This window comes from Micromesistius poutassou, assembly GCF_964030765.1.
Source record: "Micromesistius poutassou genome assembly, chromosome: 5".
Classification (NCBI taxonomy): Eukaryota; Metazoa; Chordata; class Actinopteri; order Gadiformes; family Gadidae; genus Micromesistius; species Micromesistius poutassou.
The window spans coordinates 10,398,825-10,416,460 of NC_140275.1; the positions used below are offsets into that span (position 1 = coordinate 10,398,825).

Sequence of the window (17,636 nt, forward strand, 5' to 3'; positions counted from 1 at the left end):
ATGCTGACTGCAGTGAAGGCCTAGGCAGTTGGTTCTTGTGCCAATAATTAAGGATAATAAAACATTCAGTAACTTCCTACTGAATAGTAATGTTGGGAAGTCCGTACTTTGTTGAGAGGATAATCATGCTCCCCTTTAATGTGAAACTCTCCGGCCTTCATTAATATGCATTAGGGAAAGGATTTGTCATCAGAACATGTTGTTGAATGTAAAACATAGTGTGCCAAACGATGTATATGTTATGAATCCCGGAACATCGAGGCCATACTATGATTCTGTGAGGTAGTAATTTAATCGTGTCGGTTGGTGCCTCCGGAAAAAAGTGTGTGTTCAGCAGAGGAACTCGTCAGGCACAGGTGTTTCTCCTCAGGTTTTTACAAAGCTCTGGTAACGGAGCATCTGCCTCCATGTCAGAATTACACATGGTTTGCCAGTAAATTGTCAAGCCATTGAATCACTTATATACCGAGCGGGTCTTCACTAAACCACGTGTGATTCCACTTGAAAAGGACTGTTGGCTGTCGGTGCGGAAATTAGGGCTTTTCTGGGAACAGCGTGTATATTTGCATTTGTTTTTTTGTGTTGGTTATTTTTGCCATTCCCTGGAGCCACTGCTCTGACAATCTTGGCTACCTCTTGAGATGAGCAATCAGCACATCCTGCATGTTTGTTCAGCGTTGGAGGGAGAAAACAGTGACTTGTAGACATATAGCATTCTGGGACACATTTAGGCTTTTACAAATCATGCCTGCATGGCTTTTTACCATCTGTTCATCCAGTCTGTCGACAAAATCATATTTCGTCACCTAATCAATAATATATATAAATATATAAGATACCTAGGTATGTCTGAACCACTTGTCGTTGCGTAGAATTGTATTGGCATATATGACGCAAAACTAAATTAACAAAAGGAAATGTTGTCCCAAGGAACATATTTCATGTTATTTTATTTAAATAAAGTCAAGAACCTAAATACATTGCTGTAATTCCACAGCTGGCTCACAGCATAATGTGAACTTCACAGTACATTAGCATACGCATTTATAACAAGTTCAAGTGATTTTAATAGTGGGCAGCTCATTTGGTTCCAAGCTGACTAGCTTCTCTAGCTTCTCCGAACACAACTCCTGAAATAGAGCAGGTCTCCTAATGGGCAAAGCTACAGTTCTGGTGGGAGACTCTAGTCATGCGTCTGACATCAGCCGAATGCTAACGCGGTCCAATCAAACTCACTTACAGCAATAGGCTCTCAATTTAAGACCTTCCATCTCAAACACGCACTCACCTTTACAAGTTTCTTCCACCACCACCCTAGCCTCCACCTGCTTGGTTCTGCTCTGTATCGCATATTGTAAGGTGCTCCCTGTTGTCAAATGTTGGACATCTGTATGTCATTGTTCAAATCCTACAGCAGGGAGCAAAGAGTGGAACCATACCGCCAAACTAAATGGTATTATCATTCATGCAATAAATGGTTAAATCTATGGCATGAGTGATTACTGACAGAAGTGATAAAGTGGCGGTTGGCAAGTGAGCAGTTTCATCAATTGCATTTTCAACACTTTAAAGGAACAGTTTCAGTTGAAACACTCAATCCTTTAATATGTTATGTCATTTTACTAAACAAACGTTCTTACCCAACAACCAATTTTCCAAAAGAAATATTACATTTTGAGTAGTTATAATAATAATAATAAGGCTATAATTTTCTAATATTTGTGTATCACTGGAGTAAATGTTCTAACAAGATACACATCATATTACCTTTGAGTCGCAAAATCCCACACATGTGGTTCAACCACATTTCACCTGATTAATTTTACTGCACCTTATTTCTCAGACACTGAGGATCAAACCCACAACCCTTCGGCCGGGAGTCGAACCCCCTGCCCGTCACTATCCTGACCCCTACAAACGTGTTCGCGCTTGTGTGTTCCCAAATTTACACCTTCAACTTCCACATCATCCAACTGATGTCGTTGAAACAATCCAAAAAAGGTGCCCCCTATTCAAACAATTCCAATACAAGAGAAGAAACCGAGAAGAGCCATGGAGTCAATCAATATGCAAACCACCATGACGGGATCCTGCAGTATAATGGCTTTGGCTTCACAAAGAGGCCACAGTGTGCACACACAGGGATTTGAAACAACAATCTCCGGGGGCATAGTGTCTGCATAATCTGGATAGAACATTTATCTTTGATTAGATTTTTTGATGCCGGGATTCATTTCCCTTGCTTGCTGTTTCATTATTCTTTCTAATTACCTGCACCAATTCACCCATCAAGGTTCGGCACACTCGCAAAACCTAATTGCTTCTGCCATAAATCAAGAAACCTTTGGTGTGTGTGGTCCCTGTGTGTATTTTTGTGTCTCTGTGCCCGTCTTTGTGTGTGTCTTTAGAGGAAAGCTACAGTTGGAACTTCCCTATCCATTAATACAAATATGTTGGAAAAAAAACAATGAATAAAACTGAGATGAGTTTCCATCATATTGTCCCTCGTTATTATTCAGAAATATGACGGCACATGTATCCCTCTGCTCTCTCTCTCTCTCTACATATTTTATATATATGCAGCTGAACTCATTTAACCTTGTTGCTACCAAACTGAACACGCCATAATGCTGCAGTTTAGTCTTTTCTCTCCAGAACCAACCTCCATTCACAGGGTCGACATTAACATTAGCTTTGCTCCAGTAGAAATTACTTAGCATTCGTGATTAGCTTAGCTCTGACGCATGATGCATGGTGGGTACGGAGTTGCGCGCTTACAAGGTCAAAGAGCACATTGTGTGTTAATCAGGCTTGTGGCACTTATAAGCCTTCAGCAGACTCCCCCCCCCCACTTATCTGTACAAACCCCCTCTCTCCATACAAACAACAGCATGTATTCCAGTCAGCAGGGGTATTATTGTAATGTAGTTATGGCATTGGGATCGTCGAGAGAGGAATGGCTGAAGGTAGAATGTGAATGAGCTAAGTCAGGGCAGACAGAACTGGGTCCTAGCAGTTAGCCGAGGGTCAGAGTGATAATGTATGAACTTAACTCTGCCAGAGAGGCAGCCTCGCTACATTTAATGACCAATGATTATCCCAGTCGCTGCCACCTTGCAAAAAATGTGTGTGTACGTGTGTGTGTGTGTGTGTGTGTGTGTGTGTGTGTGTGCGCACACACACACATGCATAGTGGCTTGTCCTTCTGTGTGCATGTGAATGTGTGTGTGTGTGTGTGTGTGTGTGTGTGTGTGTGTGTGTGTGTGTGTGTGTGTGTGTGTGTGTGTGTGTTTTGGAGAGAGAGCGAGAGAGAGGAAGAGAGAGGGTGGGAGAAGAGGGGCAGAGAGAGAGAGGGACAGAGAGAGAGACAGAGAGAGGGCGGGAGAGAGAGGGACAGAGAAAGAGAGGGACAGAGAGAGAGAGAGAGAGGGACAGAGAGAGAAAGGGAGGGAGGGCGGGAGAGACAGAGAGAGAGGGACAGAGAGAGCAAGAGAGAGAGAGAGAGAGAGAGGGAGGGTGGGCGGGAGAGAGAGAGAGAGAGCGAGAGAGAGAGAGAGAGAGGGAGAGAGAGAGAGAGAGGGAGAGGGAGAGGAAGGGAGAGAGAGAGAGAGAGAGAGAGAGAGAGTGGGTCTCTGTTAGTTTCTGTTCCTGTCAGTCCACCTGACATAAACAAAGATTAATTACTCCACTGTATTTTCCACCACAGTTCCCTACACCTCCTTGCGTGGGCTGCTTGCTTTATGTTCTTGATGTTCTGCGGTACACACACGCTGACCTTCCTGCGCCTCCCGGAGAACTGCACCAGCACCGCTGCCAGGATGTCATGCATATTAGGCTCAGTAAATAGAAATAGAGGACACCTCATTGTCCCGGCAGAACAACAACAACCTTGTTTACTCGCTGATGAAAGGTATTAAAGTTGAAATGGTGGACAGATATCTCAATTAGAAAAAGTCTGAATTTTTATATTTTGTTTTTGTGGTTTCCTGGTGAACTTGTATTCCGTGGGCTGTCCCCCAGTTCTGAATGCTTTGTATTCAGAAGTATTGTTGTTGTTGTTGTTTTTTTGTAAGGTAAACAAGGCCGTTGTGTCACATCCGATCGAAGCTCCAACACCTTTCAAAGGGGTGCAAGGTAGATGTCGCTGGTCAATTGAACCTTTTTTCTCACCTATTTGTAAGACGTTTTCCCTCTCAGCTTCAACCCGCGGCTGGTAGTCCACATTAGCAAGCTTTTATGATGTGAATCACTCCAGGCTAGTTTAATGCCATCCTTTTCCCGAATACACCATCGAGCTGGGTCATATATTGTTCTTGAGAAGAGAGCAGCCTAGGGCCACGGGAAAGAGACTCGAGATAGTAGAGATAGTAGAGATAGTAGCATCAACAGAAATAAATAGCAAAGAAACAAACAGTCCCAGCAGAGCACTCACTCACATATGTTTAGTATTAAGCTTCCATATTTGTGTGCAGCAAGGGCTTTTATTATAAGCTGTTATTCACTGTATTTACGAGATTAAGAGATTCACCCACGCTGATGTTGGCCAGGCTAATTTATATATCATTACGTTATGTACGATTTAAGACCACACACAACATAGGGAAATAACAGATTGTGTGTTCATAATTATGTTCTAATGTCCCCAAAATAATGGTGTGTAAGTCTATACTATTGAGTTGAAAAATGAATTGGATTTACTATAATTTAATGGCTTTTCCCCATATTCTGTGACATTCAAGAGGTTATTAGAGCCGGGATGCTTATATTGCTCAGCTATAAATAATTGCATTCCAAAAACTAAGGCTGTGTGTTGGCAAGAATCTGCTGATATAGTGAGGTGTTTCTTGATGGAGGGGAATTCATGGAACTTAACGGTTTCCTTTTTATACGTGACATGGTGGGACTCCATGCATGGAAAAGTGTCTGCGTAGCAAAGAATGTGTATCATCCTACTAACCCTGTGTAATACAAACAAACAGACAAACAGCATGCACCATATATAGAACACCATTACAATACAGCCATGCAACCTAGTTCACTATGAGATGACAAACGACCCCATTGCTCAACTGGATCTACGTTTTCTCACACCCCTGCTGGCATTCAGTCTCTAAACAAACACAGTCATCATTTCCCACCTTACTGTAATAAATAAAATGGCACTCACACATTGTACACGTCCTACACTGTTTACACTGACATACGCAGGATTACTTGTCGCAATCCTGCAAGAACCTCAGGCACTTTTGCCACGTTTGCATAATGACGGTCTGAACAGAAGACGCAAAAGTGGCGTCGTGTCTTCACTTTTTATTCTGCGCTTAGACGAGCATTTTCGGGAGGAAATCTGCATGCATACGGTGACGCAAAGGTGTGTGGAAATCGATTGGGTATGCATGTCGGGCGGCATCACCGCCATGTCTGAGCGCATGCGTAGAATCTTCCTTCTTCCGACATGTTTGTTTATTTCCCTGTACTGGCGCATGTATGTGACGTAAACACGTACGCGACGTGAGCAGATCCGAGCAGAGTTTTGCGTCTTGGCAGTGTAGACGCTACGGCGGAGCGTATTCAAGTTTTCCACTTTGGAGGGTGGTTTCAGATTTTTGCAGGGTTTTTTTTACCCGCAAGCGTCCTCGTGTAAACGGGGCCTTAGTGTTTCCTCGTTGGGTAGATAACTGTTCTCACCTGTGTTAAGGACTCTTTCTGTTCAACTGTGCTCTTGTACTTTAACTTCCCTAGTTTATGCCCATGGTGCTGGCTTTGAGTTTTTGTACCTGTGTTATTGATTGTTCCTCGCTTTGATACTCCAGTGTTCTCCCTGCTGTTGGGTGCACCCCGTGCTTCGACTTGACATCTTGTTACTACTATTTTACCCGTAGTGCACCAACATGCAGTAGTGCAGTGGTTAGGGTGTGTTCCACACTCCAGCCCAAAGCTTGTGGGTTCGATGCATGCCTGCAGCCTAACCTGTAGGCATCCTTGAACAAGACACCCTTAAGGGCTGATTATGGTCCCACGTTCACGCAACACAAGGGGGGTTACGGACCCCTTACGTCCTTATGGACCCTCCTTGCGTCCACCGCGAGGGCCTGACGTGCGCCTCCCAAAAATTGTAACCTTCCGTTGAGGCGACGTAGCAGCAAGGGCTGTGATTGGTCTGCTTACTAAAACCCGACGCGGGACCATAAGGGTTCACGACTGTGTCGAAGCGTCTGCGTGGTCGTTGTGTGGAACCATAATCAGCCCTTAACCCCCTCACCTGCTTCTTAATGGTCCCTATCTGAATTCCCTGGGACTTGCTCTGAATAAGGAACCTGTAAAGTAAACAACTCGTCTGAATCTGGGTAAGCCAGGCAATCAGCACTTTACAGATATCTTGGCATATCCCTTTAACTCTATCAAAACAAGGGTCCTAGGAATCTGCGGTCTTAGGACTGCGGTTCAGACTCCTGGAACAGAATGCTCGTCTAACGCAAGAACATGCAATTGACCAACCGACCAAAAGAGGCGTTGATCTCTAAAACATCACCACAGCGTTGTATATGACGGTTATACGTGATGTTGTCTTCACATTCCCTGTGGGGGCGTCTGCTCAACCACTTAACAGTGGTGCCCACCGCCGTATGTGGAAGGTGCATCACGATGCCAGACGAATGCAGGCACTGAGCCAGGCGGACTGGGCTGAGGCTGGCTAGAGACCGGGTTAATATGGTTAAAGCACTTGGTCCTCAGACTGCCTCTGACTGCCCCTCCCCCCCCCCCCACCCCCACAGGGTGCCTGAGCATAGAGCACCGTCACATAACTCTCCCTGAGAACGCTATTGGGAGGGTGGCGTGGGCCCTGAAACCTGATTGTTCGCTTATGCGGCAGCGACCTTGTGAATTTATATCAACCCCCTCGAGCTCCCTCCTCTTCATCCTACCAGCCCCTCTGTTAACCACAAAAAAAATCACAACCCTGTTGTTTTTCCTTGTCGGATAATGTGTTTATTTTGCCGCTGACAACCTTAATGATACACCGGGAAACAAAGGTGACAGCTGTCAAGTCTTTTCCTTTCCCTAAGAGATATGCAATACATCCAGCAAAGTATTCTGAACAACCCAAATCAATAGACGTAGAGAATGTGACTCACAACCGAATCGCCGGACGTGTGTGGATGTATTGATTTCCGAAAGATGTTCTTGGTAACTGCAGGGCATTCGATAGCACTAAGGCGAGAATAACAAGGAGTCCCTTCTGTGTAGCGCAGCAACATAGCGTTGTTCCTGTAATCATCTTGGGTGAAAACAACAACAACAACAACAACAACAACAACAAAAGGTGTACATCCCCTTGTTAAAAATTGTTTCCAAGAGAATGAAAAACGAGATTGAAGACCAAACCCAACCTGGATGTCAATACGGTAAATAAAACAAACAAATCCAACAAAAACAAAGAAACTTGATGGAAATTCTGAGGCTGTTCATCCTCTAATGCCCCGAAGGCTCGGAGAGTGTGACGTCCATAAAGATTTTTATTGTTATAGCCCACAATACGATTACACTAGCGCGTCAAACTAGCCGGGGATAAATCTGCTCCTGAGCCGGTGGCTGTGTAGTGGACTGAAAGAGCTTGAGGGCTTTCAGCACTGGCACCACGTCCATACTTGCCCAATCGAGGCTGGGGGTTCCGGGAGCATCCTCTAGGTTAGAGGCCTACCTCAGCCAGGAGTCATCTGAATGCAGGGATGAGGCACCACCCCCACCACCCCCCTGACGAGTGCGGTTGGTTGGGCAGGCGAGGGCTGCAGGTGGAGGGACTGAATAGACCCTGCAAAGGAGGTGTCATCGGAGGACAAACAGAGGTGTCACTCTCAAGGCTAATTATGGGTCTGCTGCTTTTATGTTGGCTGTCCTGGCCCCAGGATGGGGGAATGAGCTCCTGACACCAGGACAGAAGAAGAAACCCTACACATCTTTAATCGCAGACTGACAACTGTCTGTTTGGACTGCATCTGGGGCAAGAAAGAAAACACTAAGTCCTTGTTTCTAAAAGATAGATAGATAGATAGATAGATATAAACTTTATTCATCCCTAGGGGAAATTCAGGGTCCAAGTAGCTTAGAGACATAGATACATCACACATAACATACACATACAACATACAACAAGCAGGATTGCAAAAAAGGAAGTTTCTAGAATACAATCAACAAATAAGAATAAAGATACTATACACTAGACAATAGGGTTAAAGATACTAAGAGAAAGATACTAAGTAACAGACAACAAACAAACAAGGTCCACATTAATGTGCTGAGGCAGTGTGATAAGGGTGACAGGGCAGGGACTAACCCTGTGGTACAGTAGCACTTGAAGCTGTTTGCCTATTTGATGAATGTTATGTACTCGCATGATTCTGAAAATGTCTGGGTAATGTCCACATTTTTGAATGCACATATTGTAAGAAGACTGAAATAGTCAACACACATTGTCTTTGCTTTGACACACATAAATGAAACACCTGCCTACCAAATGTTAATGTTACAACATTACCATGCTACAACATTGCTTGCCCTGCTATGAAAACTCTGGGGAATAGGTCCACGGTCAATGTGTATTATCTTAGTTTAGCCTACTACCCGTGCCCTGGTACGTACATAAACGGAGCAGACCCATAATTAGCCTTATAAGCAACCCCTGTGTTTGTCCTACGATTACGACCCTGTGAAAATAGTCTATTCCTAGTCTATTCCTCAGAAATGGAATAGGTCATTTATTTGGGTATAAATATGGGTACACTATCACAAAAGTGTGGGGTTATGATGATCTATAGGCTCAATAGTCCTGGCATGGAGTATCTTCACCCAGCATGTTTCCTAAGGCGAGCCATGAGATGGTTCCTGCTGAGTGTACACTTATTGATCCACATCAGGAATAGACTAGGTCCACTGTATTTGCCTATTCTGCGATGCAGAATAGGCAAATGTCCGCAGGGAGGAGGCAAGTGTCCTGCATGTCCGCAGAGAGGAGGTGGCCTGAAAGGCACACATTGCTCGACTGAGGGGATTCCATGCGTTTAACCTTAATAACATCGCAAGCAGGACCAGAAAAAAAAAAGTGTGGAACCAAGGTTTGAAAATTGACAATTAAGATTTGTAGGCCTATAGGGACTACCTCGTTTGGACAGATGTCATGTGATCAATGGGCCGAGTCTAATGTTTTCACCTAAAGAGCACTTCGGTTATGGGGTCAAAATGCAGTCAAGCATGTGGATCACATATGATGGGCGCTGAGTTACTTGACTAGTTGTATTTGCATGATATGCTAATATTCAACCTACTTTGTAAAATGTAAGTAATTGTGGATTGCTGATGGTACATCTGCACATTGTTTATTAGTGAGTAGGCTACACGAGCGGACGCGTTGCAAAGGAAATTCTGTGAGTAGACATATATATATTTCTCAAATCAAGTGCTTTGATTTGACCGAAATAATACGTTATTCAAATATGCGAATCGGGCTTCTTAACGTCACAAAGCAGTAACGATTTCTCCTCTCGCTCTCTCGGAGAGAGAAAGAGAGAGAGAGGGGAGGGAGGGAGGGATGCAAGACGGCGTGCAGGAGAGCTGGCTACAGACATCGGTTGGCTTGCTCTCTCTCGATGCAGAGAGCGGATGGAGCATCGGAATCGCTTTGAGAGCATCCGTGGGCTAAACGCGTCCAGCACGTAAACTTCTGTCCGAAAACAGGCAGGCGGCGGACGGCGACAGACCCGCAGCTGTCGAAGAGAGCGAGAAATAGAGAGGTGGAGGGGGAGAAAATACAATAACACGCCTTTTTGGTGATGCACGTATCATTGGACGTGTGCTCGCCCGGTCTGTTTGAGGGGAAAGGACGAATCGTGTTGACCACTACACGCCTTTGAGAGCAGGGAGATGTCACCGCGAAGCAGATGATGGGGTGCACGCAACGACCAGTCCGCCGTACTGGTTTGTAAAGGATGGACGGGAACGCTCGGATTTGACGACCGTATATTTTGGGCGAAGAGCTGGCGTTGAGCACATCCACAATCTATGGTCTCTGGTGTGGGACTCACGGCGCCGTGGTCCAGGGGGCAGCCTTGCAGCCTTGCCCAGCACCACCACCACCACCAGAAGCCTTGAACTTGCATCCCGGCTTGGTGGGATGTGACGCCGAGAGTGACTGGTGCGCCACCTCTGAGCCGCTGAGCTGTCCGTGGTCCTGAAAGAAGCTGCTCTGCACACACACACACACACACACCCGCGCACACAACTCATAAGTGGACTCAAGACCCTCGTCCAGATGGACACTGATTTGGTCTGACTGCGCCACAGCACCAGCCCCCGTCCTTACTCTCTTCCATGGCTGTGGCACGCAAAATCAAAACTTTGCTGACCGTGAACATTTTGGTTTTTGTCGGCATCATTTTGTTCTCGGTCTACTGCAGAATACAAGACCGCTCCGAGGAGCTCATCCAGATCGGTCGGATCTCGGACCAGAGACTGCGAGCTAGAAATGGCAAAGTTACAAACTTGGTGGACAGGCAGTCCATTCTGCAGAGGCTGGAGCGCCTTGAAGATGTGGTCTACAATCAGTTGAACGGTAAGGATGCTGGACTATATGCTGTGTGCTTTTCAATGTAACATCCGGGGGGGTTGTAATGATCCTGTGCGTTAAGTACAACTTCTTTATCTTTCTGTTCCTCTATAATAGCCTAAGCAATACTGAAAAGTAGTTTTCTGTTTCAGGAGAGAACAGAAAAAGGCGATACAGCAGTCTGTTATATCTCTTACCAATACAAACGGTAAATCACTGATTGCTTTCGGGCTCGAGGGTTTTTTGTGTGATTATTATTAAGGACATATTTTCATATTCACAAAATCGTAAAATCGTAACTTAGCTCCTGGGGAAAAAAAAGTCTGATAAAAAACTGTAATGTGGCAGTTCTTTCTTATTTCCAAATCTCTTGGGATGAATTGCATTTCACAAACGGCAAATACAACTGTACTGTGTCACCTACCATGCAAAACAAACCTTCAGACTTTCACCCAAGCACACAGTATAATATCTTACATTGAAAAGTAATCCAATATAAGAACAGGAACACCTTTTCCCAATTCAATTCAAACAGAAACAGAGTCACACAAACACTGCTTTTGCCCTCCCTTGCAACAGTGTCCATATCAAGACATTAAATCTCTGCATGAAAAATGATAGAATCAGAGCATTAATTATCTTTCCTTTCCAAGTCCTGAGCGGGGTTGAAAGGTCTGTATGGGTATGAATGAATGTGTGACGTATCATGAATGGAGACTTCACTCAGCTGGAAGTATATCTATCTCGCCAACACATAACCAACAAGTTAGCTCGTTAATCTTTTGATTGGCTGTCATTACCGGCCATATGTCTTTAATATGTTTTCACAGGAGGGGGGGGGAGCCTCCGGTGGGGAGAGGCATGTGACTACTATTAAGGAGGGATGTTTAACGGACCATGTAGTATTCACTAAGAGGGAGTCGAGGCTCAGTGAGGATACAAGCTTATAAACGGCCCTGGGAGCTGTGTGATACGTGGACGGGCATAACTAACGCAGAGGCAATGTGGAAGAAATGTAGCAGAAGGGCTGATTTGATGTTCAACACATGGCTTACTATTATTAACATGAGTATTTGTGTTGTTATTATTATGAGTAGTTGTACTCATAGTCATGTTAGTATTACTGATGACGGTTATGTTGGTCATGGTGGGGTTATTGTGTATTACTGGCATTGTTAACAGATGCTTTTTGTACATTTGTAAGGAGTCTCATCAAAGGTGTTTTTTTTTTATTTATCTCTGAACCACTCCTGAAAAGCCTCTTCTCTGTCTGCCCCAAATTCGAGTCCCTTTGTGAGCGTTGTTTTTACAGCGTTACATCTGCCGAAGTTCTGTCATCCCTTTGTACACAAAAGAGGGTCACTGTCGCTCTCTGAGTTATGCTGTACGTCTCTCACCGTACGTCTCACCGAGACACTGCTCCAGAAAGAGGAGAACTCCTTCTCCCCCGCTCAGAGAACGTGTAATACATTCTTTAGTGCCTGGACCCCCATGCAGAGGAGCTGCCGCCTCTCAGAGAGGAGTGGTAGTGGTAGTGGTGGTTCTTCCTTCCTTTCTTCCTTCCTTCCTTCCTTCCTTCCGTCTGTCTATTTATTCTTGGTCGTGGTTGCTATCGTCTATCACATTTGTCAATCTGCATAATGCATACGGACCTCTAAAAATAGGTGCATGTTCACACTGACACAGACACACACGCGCACACGCACACACACACACACACACACACACACACACACACACACACACACACACACACAGATATATGTAGTCACACTTCATTGTCCAATTAGCCCTGCCTGCACGTCTTCATAGGTTGCAGGAAATCAAAGCCTTTGGAGTGAGCCCACGCAAACGCAGCCCAAAAACAATTACAGCACGGCAGCACTACCAACTGTGCTACTATGCCTCAACCAACACTGTGGTATTTAATATATTGTTGTTTGCTTCAAGGCACATTAAACAAACAAACTTTTGCTAGATGACTAAGGATGTAGCACATATACCTTTAATTAAAATTGTTGTTTTTCGTCAAATAAAGTGGCCTAGTATTTACCCTTGAGACCATAAAGTGTGGAAACATTCACTTTTATAATCCCTGGCCTTACTGCTTGACTTTATTATTGAACGTGTATCTCTATCCCTTGTCACAGCACTTTTACTCAAGCAAACGCAAATTGCATTTGGTGGCCATTGGGAATTAATCTAGCAGTTGGGGGGAGGTTCCAGCATGGCAATAACTATTAACATGACCTGCAGCGCTATGAAATAATTGGCTGTGGCCCCATGTTGTCGCCCACCAATGACAATCCAGGGAATTCACAGCAAAGCCTCATGGGATGGAGAGAGACCTCAAAATGGCTCTGAAGTCTTAGCTTGTTGCTCTGATGCACATTCATCTGGTGTTTTGATAAAGGGAACAACATGGATGTATGCGTTCTCAGAAAGCCTACCTATGGAGGATGACCCACTCGTGGGTTATCAGCGGCAGTTATCATTCTGCCGTGGGTCCTACCATCTCTTCCTCAGGGGGGTGAGTGGGTGGAGGGGGTTGTTAAGCTTGTTGTTAACACGCTTGTAAAACTGAGCTTTGGCTTTGAACCGCACAGTCCACACAGTTCTTCCCTTACTGCTATCGCCGATACATTCTCCACCCCAGCGGTGAGGATAATTGAAGGCTTCAGCCCAATGACAAACAGCGATAAACACGGTGCATGCTAGATGATGGAAGACAGTAGACCATTTATATTTAAAGTATAGGCCGGCGGAGTATTGGATTAAAAACTTCCTTGGGCTTTTTTTTCGATTGATTTGCGCGATTATAAGTGGTTTGTAGTGTTGCTACTACCCGCTTACATGCAATGGGGTGGGCTGAGCAGCACAAGGAAAGGCCTCATATTCATATTAGAAAGCAAAGGCACAGCTCACATTCTTTTGGATAGTGAGAACATACAGATTGCACTATTTGCCCAGTCATTTTAGGAGATGCCTGACATTCTGGAAGCTGCTATGCCGACTGCTGTAAACACAAAATGCACAACGGTGAATAAGGAATCAAACAACAATGTTGTGAAGGACAAAGTGCTGAACAACACAGACAACCGAGTTGGCCTTTTCTGTAATTGATAGCAGACCTCTACTCAATTGAGATGGACGGCAACTTCTCTTCACCTCAAGCCCGGATGGTAGCGTACCTGAAATCAAGGCTAGAAAGAAATGCAATTTATTTGAGATAGTCCTTCATCTAGAGACAGTTCTGCGGCAGATAGTGCAGAGGTTCTCGCACTCTTCTCTCAGAACCATCACCACATGTCTTAAAACTACTCACGGGGAAGGCAGGGGAAGAGAAAATAACAGGCGTCTTTCTCAGTCACAGTTAATGGCTTGTGCCCGTGCATTTGTCCTTGTTTGATTCTGCCCACCGTGGTGAAGCATGCGGTCAGAGGGAGCCACTTGTCATGCAGCCATGCCTGTGACTGGTAGCCTGACCGTGGCCAGGGCCTGATGGGACACCAGCCCCTGACGTGGAGCTCCTGCACCCCACCATATCCTCTCATCTGGGGATTCAATAACGGCAAAAAAAAGCCCACTTTTTAAATATTTATTTTTACTGAAGCAGCAGGGATACGATAGTTTTAATGAGAGATAAGACACCTCACACATTTCTACTGCTGTGTCTCTCTCTTTCAAACAAACCTGCATGAGGACCTGCTACTCACTCTGTTATAAGCATTGTTTTCTGCATGCACGCTTGAGTGTGTGTGTGTGTTGTGTGTATGTGAGTAAAACTATGTGTGCGTGTGTGTGTGTATGTGTGTCTGATTATATGAGGCTCTGTTTGTATATGTGTAGTTACGTTTAATAATTACAGACACACACTCAGACCATTAGCTAGAGCTCTCAGATGGCGGCTGGTAAAATGAAATATATTTAAATGATGATATGTAGATGAGGGGCCGGGCAACATAATAGTTTTCAGGAATAGATGAAAATCAATTCTGCTCAGGCCGTTAGAATCACAGTAATGTATTCTATGCTCATATTTGCAAAAAAAGAAAAAAGAAATATGGCAATAATGGCAGAGTGTGCTCTAAATATATATTTTAGGCCTAGCAATCATCGCCTATCAGGTCAAGATGATGGGATTCTTCAGTAATTTTTTCCTATTTTGATTGAGTTAAATTCTCTGTGATGACGCTGTATTGGTGCTGGAAACGCTAACACCATCATTACGATTATATATACTTTATATTTGTTTATGTTGCAATACAACATAAACAAATGTTGTATTGCATGTTTCAAGCTTGGGTGACACGCTGATATTTGTGATTAGCGCTACAACATTATGAATATATGTTCATAGAAAAACAAGAAAAAGCAAGCCATCTGGGAATAATTCCATTTGGAAATTGAAGTCATTTGGAAATAATGAGAAGAAGGAGAAAGAATATACTCTGCCTTTTTTCCGTTCTGTTATTTGGTCTTGGAAATTGTCGACCATAACGGCCTAGCTATTTGATATTTGTCCCTTCTATAAAAAGAACAAGAGAAGGAAAGGCACGTACACAGCATGTCGTCTACATGAGAGTACACACGTATAACACGTTGGCCTTCCTTGTTGTTATTCTGGAACGGGCGTCACACACTGATTCGAGTGGTAGGTTAAATTGACATGTAAACGCTTTGAGGGCTTAAATCTTGCATAGGAAGAAGAATCCATTGTTTAGATATAATCACAGCGTGGAGTGAGCCAGGCGTTTAACAAATCAACCTTGTTATCCTCTCGACGCGTGCCGGCACGTTCTCCAGGCCTCACTCCACTCTCCCACCCCTCAATATTTCATGGATTTGTTTTTCAGCCTTCAATAGCCGAGCTTATCAACCTCCCCGGAACAAGTTGCTCTGCCCCCTTCTTTCTTCTTTGCCTCTTCTTTACTCTGAGAGATCACCAGGCTGCTTCTGCACCACCATTAATATTTAGACCACCCGTGCATCACTTTGGACAACACATGAAGGCACTCTGGCTCTTAAATCACCGGCCCCTTCTAAAACACACGCGTCTCTCGTGTCTAGCTCGCCGAGGCCCGGGTTTCTGAAGGTTGCTCAATCATTCATCATGTTACCCGGTTTAATGTGTCGGGCCATCGAGGGGATGGGTACAAAATGATGCTGAGACGCAACACAGGGAGGGGGGGGAGGGGAAGAGACCGATGTGTATTTGGATGTTGCCGCACATTTTTTAGGCAGATATTTGACAGATGTTGTTCCTATTTCTAGGCTGTGTATGTTGTGTGAGTTGCACCGGGTACGGGTTACGGGTGTGTTTGCTCCACCTCGGTGGGGATCTCAGGCTTGTGTGTTTGCGCTGGAGAGAACAGCTGCTGGGCTGTAATTGCCTCACAGCGGGGCGGAGGATGATGTTGTGCCAATGAGTCTCTCAGGTAGAAGATCTTGAAACTTGATACGTGTTGATACTTGTCGGGACACGAAGCCACCGGAAGTTACACTGCGAGCTTCGATATTGATCGTCCTTGAAAGCATTTTTATGTGGGGCCGCATCACAAAGAGCATGGCTTTCATTGCCCGCGCTGTTATAGTTTGTTGAGGACATCTGTCAAATCAAATGAGGTTGTTAGAGTCACAGTTGGTACGTGTGGATCCAACACTTAGACCCACTGTCTTGTTACTGTGTGTGTGTTTGTGTGTGTGTGTGTGTGTGTGTGTGTGTGTGTGTGTGTGTGTGTGTGTGTGTGTGTTAGTAAACACTCACACCATTTGATGACACTTCACAGGACAGTAGTAAAAGGTTGTGAAAAGAGATGTGGACTCGAATCATTATGTCTTAGACAGCATCAACTGAAGTCCCTGTTTTGATGACTTGCAACTTGACTAGACAGAATATAAATGACTTGAGACTCGACTTGGACTGTGAAGTTAAAGACACGTGACTTGACTTGACTTCAGACATGATGACTTAAATGGCTTGTCTTTTATTTTATAGTTTAAGTTTCAATACAACATATCAAATATATAAGGTGTTCAATGTTTTCAATGTTGACATTACAGGTGGGTAATGTAATGTAATGGCCCTGTCATGATTGGATGACTACCCTGTCAGTTAAGCTCCTTGCTATGGCATTGACATGATTGGTTGACTCACTAATCTACCCAATTACCAGAATCAAATGTTGGCCTTGTAACGTTACGTTTCTGCAAACCATGGACACATTGAAATTCAATCTCTAAATGATGGGAGGGGTTGAAGTGACTCTTGATGGGAGGGGTTGAAGTGACTCACACTTAATGGGACCAAATGACCTGGGACTTGCTTGAGATCTGGACCAAATGACACATCTCGAGTCTCATGTTTTCAGCCATACAGCCCTGTGAAGGTGTGTCTTAACTCTACACAGCATATCCTTTGGCCTTACACATGTAAAGGTTTGCCGTTATTGAATCCCCAGATGAGAGGATATGGTGGGGTGCAGGAGCTCCATGTCAGGGGCTGGTGGCCCGTCAGGCCACGGCCACGGTCAGGCTACCAGTCACAGGCATGGCTGCATGACAAGAAGAGCAGACCTTTACATATATATTTACCTATGCACTGTATGTATGTTGATTTTCTTAATCATACCATTGGAAATATTAACAATTACATAAGGAAGATGGTTTCAGCTGTGAAAATCATTACACCATGTCTTGGTGTAGAGCACACATTCCCGCAAAAATATTTTGCTTGTGATGATTACAAAGTGATTTCTGGCAAGTCGGCTCTCCCACACATAAAACACAAAAGACAGTGTTATTATTTGTTATTATCATGTTCGTATGCTTTCAGACTTCAAGCTTTCAGGGAAAATCGCATCCAAGAACAGCAATTCCGCTATCAACAAATCAAATGTGCGGTTAAAATAGATTCTCTTTTATTTTTTAGCCACAACAGCAACACAGAAGAACACAAGGAAATGAAATGAAATCCAAATGGTTTTCTAAGCAGTAGTTAGGACATACACAAGGCCTAATCACATCCACACATGTC

The 17,636-nt window shown here is 44.4% G+C and overlaps 1 protein-coding gene across 1 annotated transcript in view; it reads left to right on the forward strand.

Moving 5' to 3' along the window:
• Nucleotides 1-10,365: 10,365 nt before the first annotated feature.
• galnt9 (polypeptide N-acetylgalactosaminyltransferase 9) overlaps nucleotides 10,366-17,636 on the forward strand; it is a gene marked incomplete at both ends in the record, with an annotated part of 70,079 nt that continues 62,808 nt past the window's right edge. The window contains one exon of the mRNA XM_084468849.1: nucleotides 10,366-10,606. Within this exon, the coding sequence (XP_084324975.1) occupies nucleotides 10,366-10,606 (241 nt within the window). The remainder of the gene's footprint in view (nucleotides 10,607-17,636) is intronic.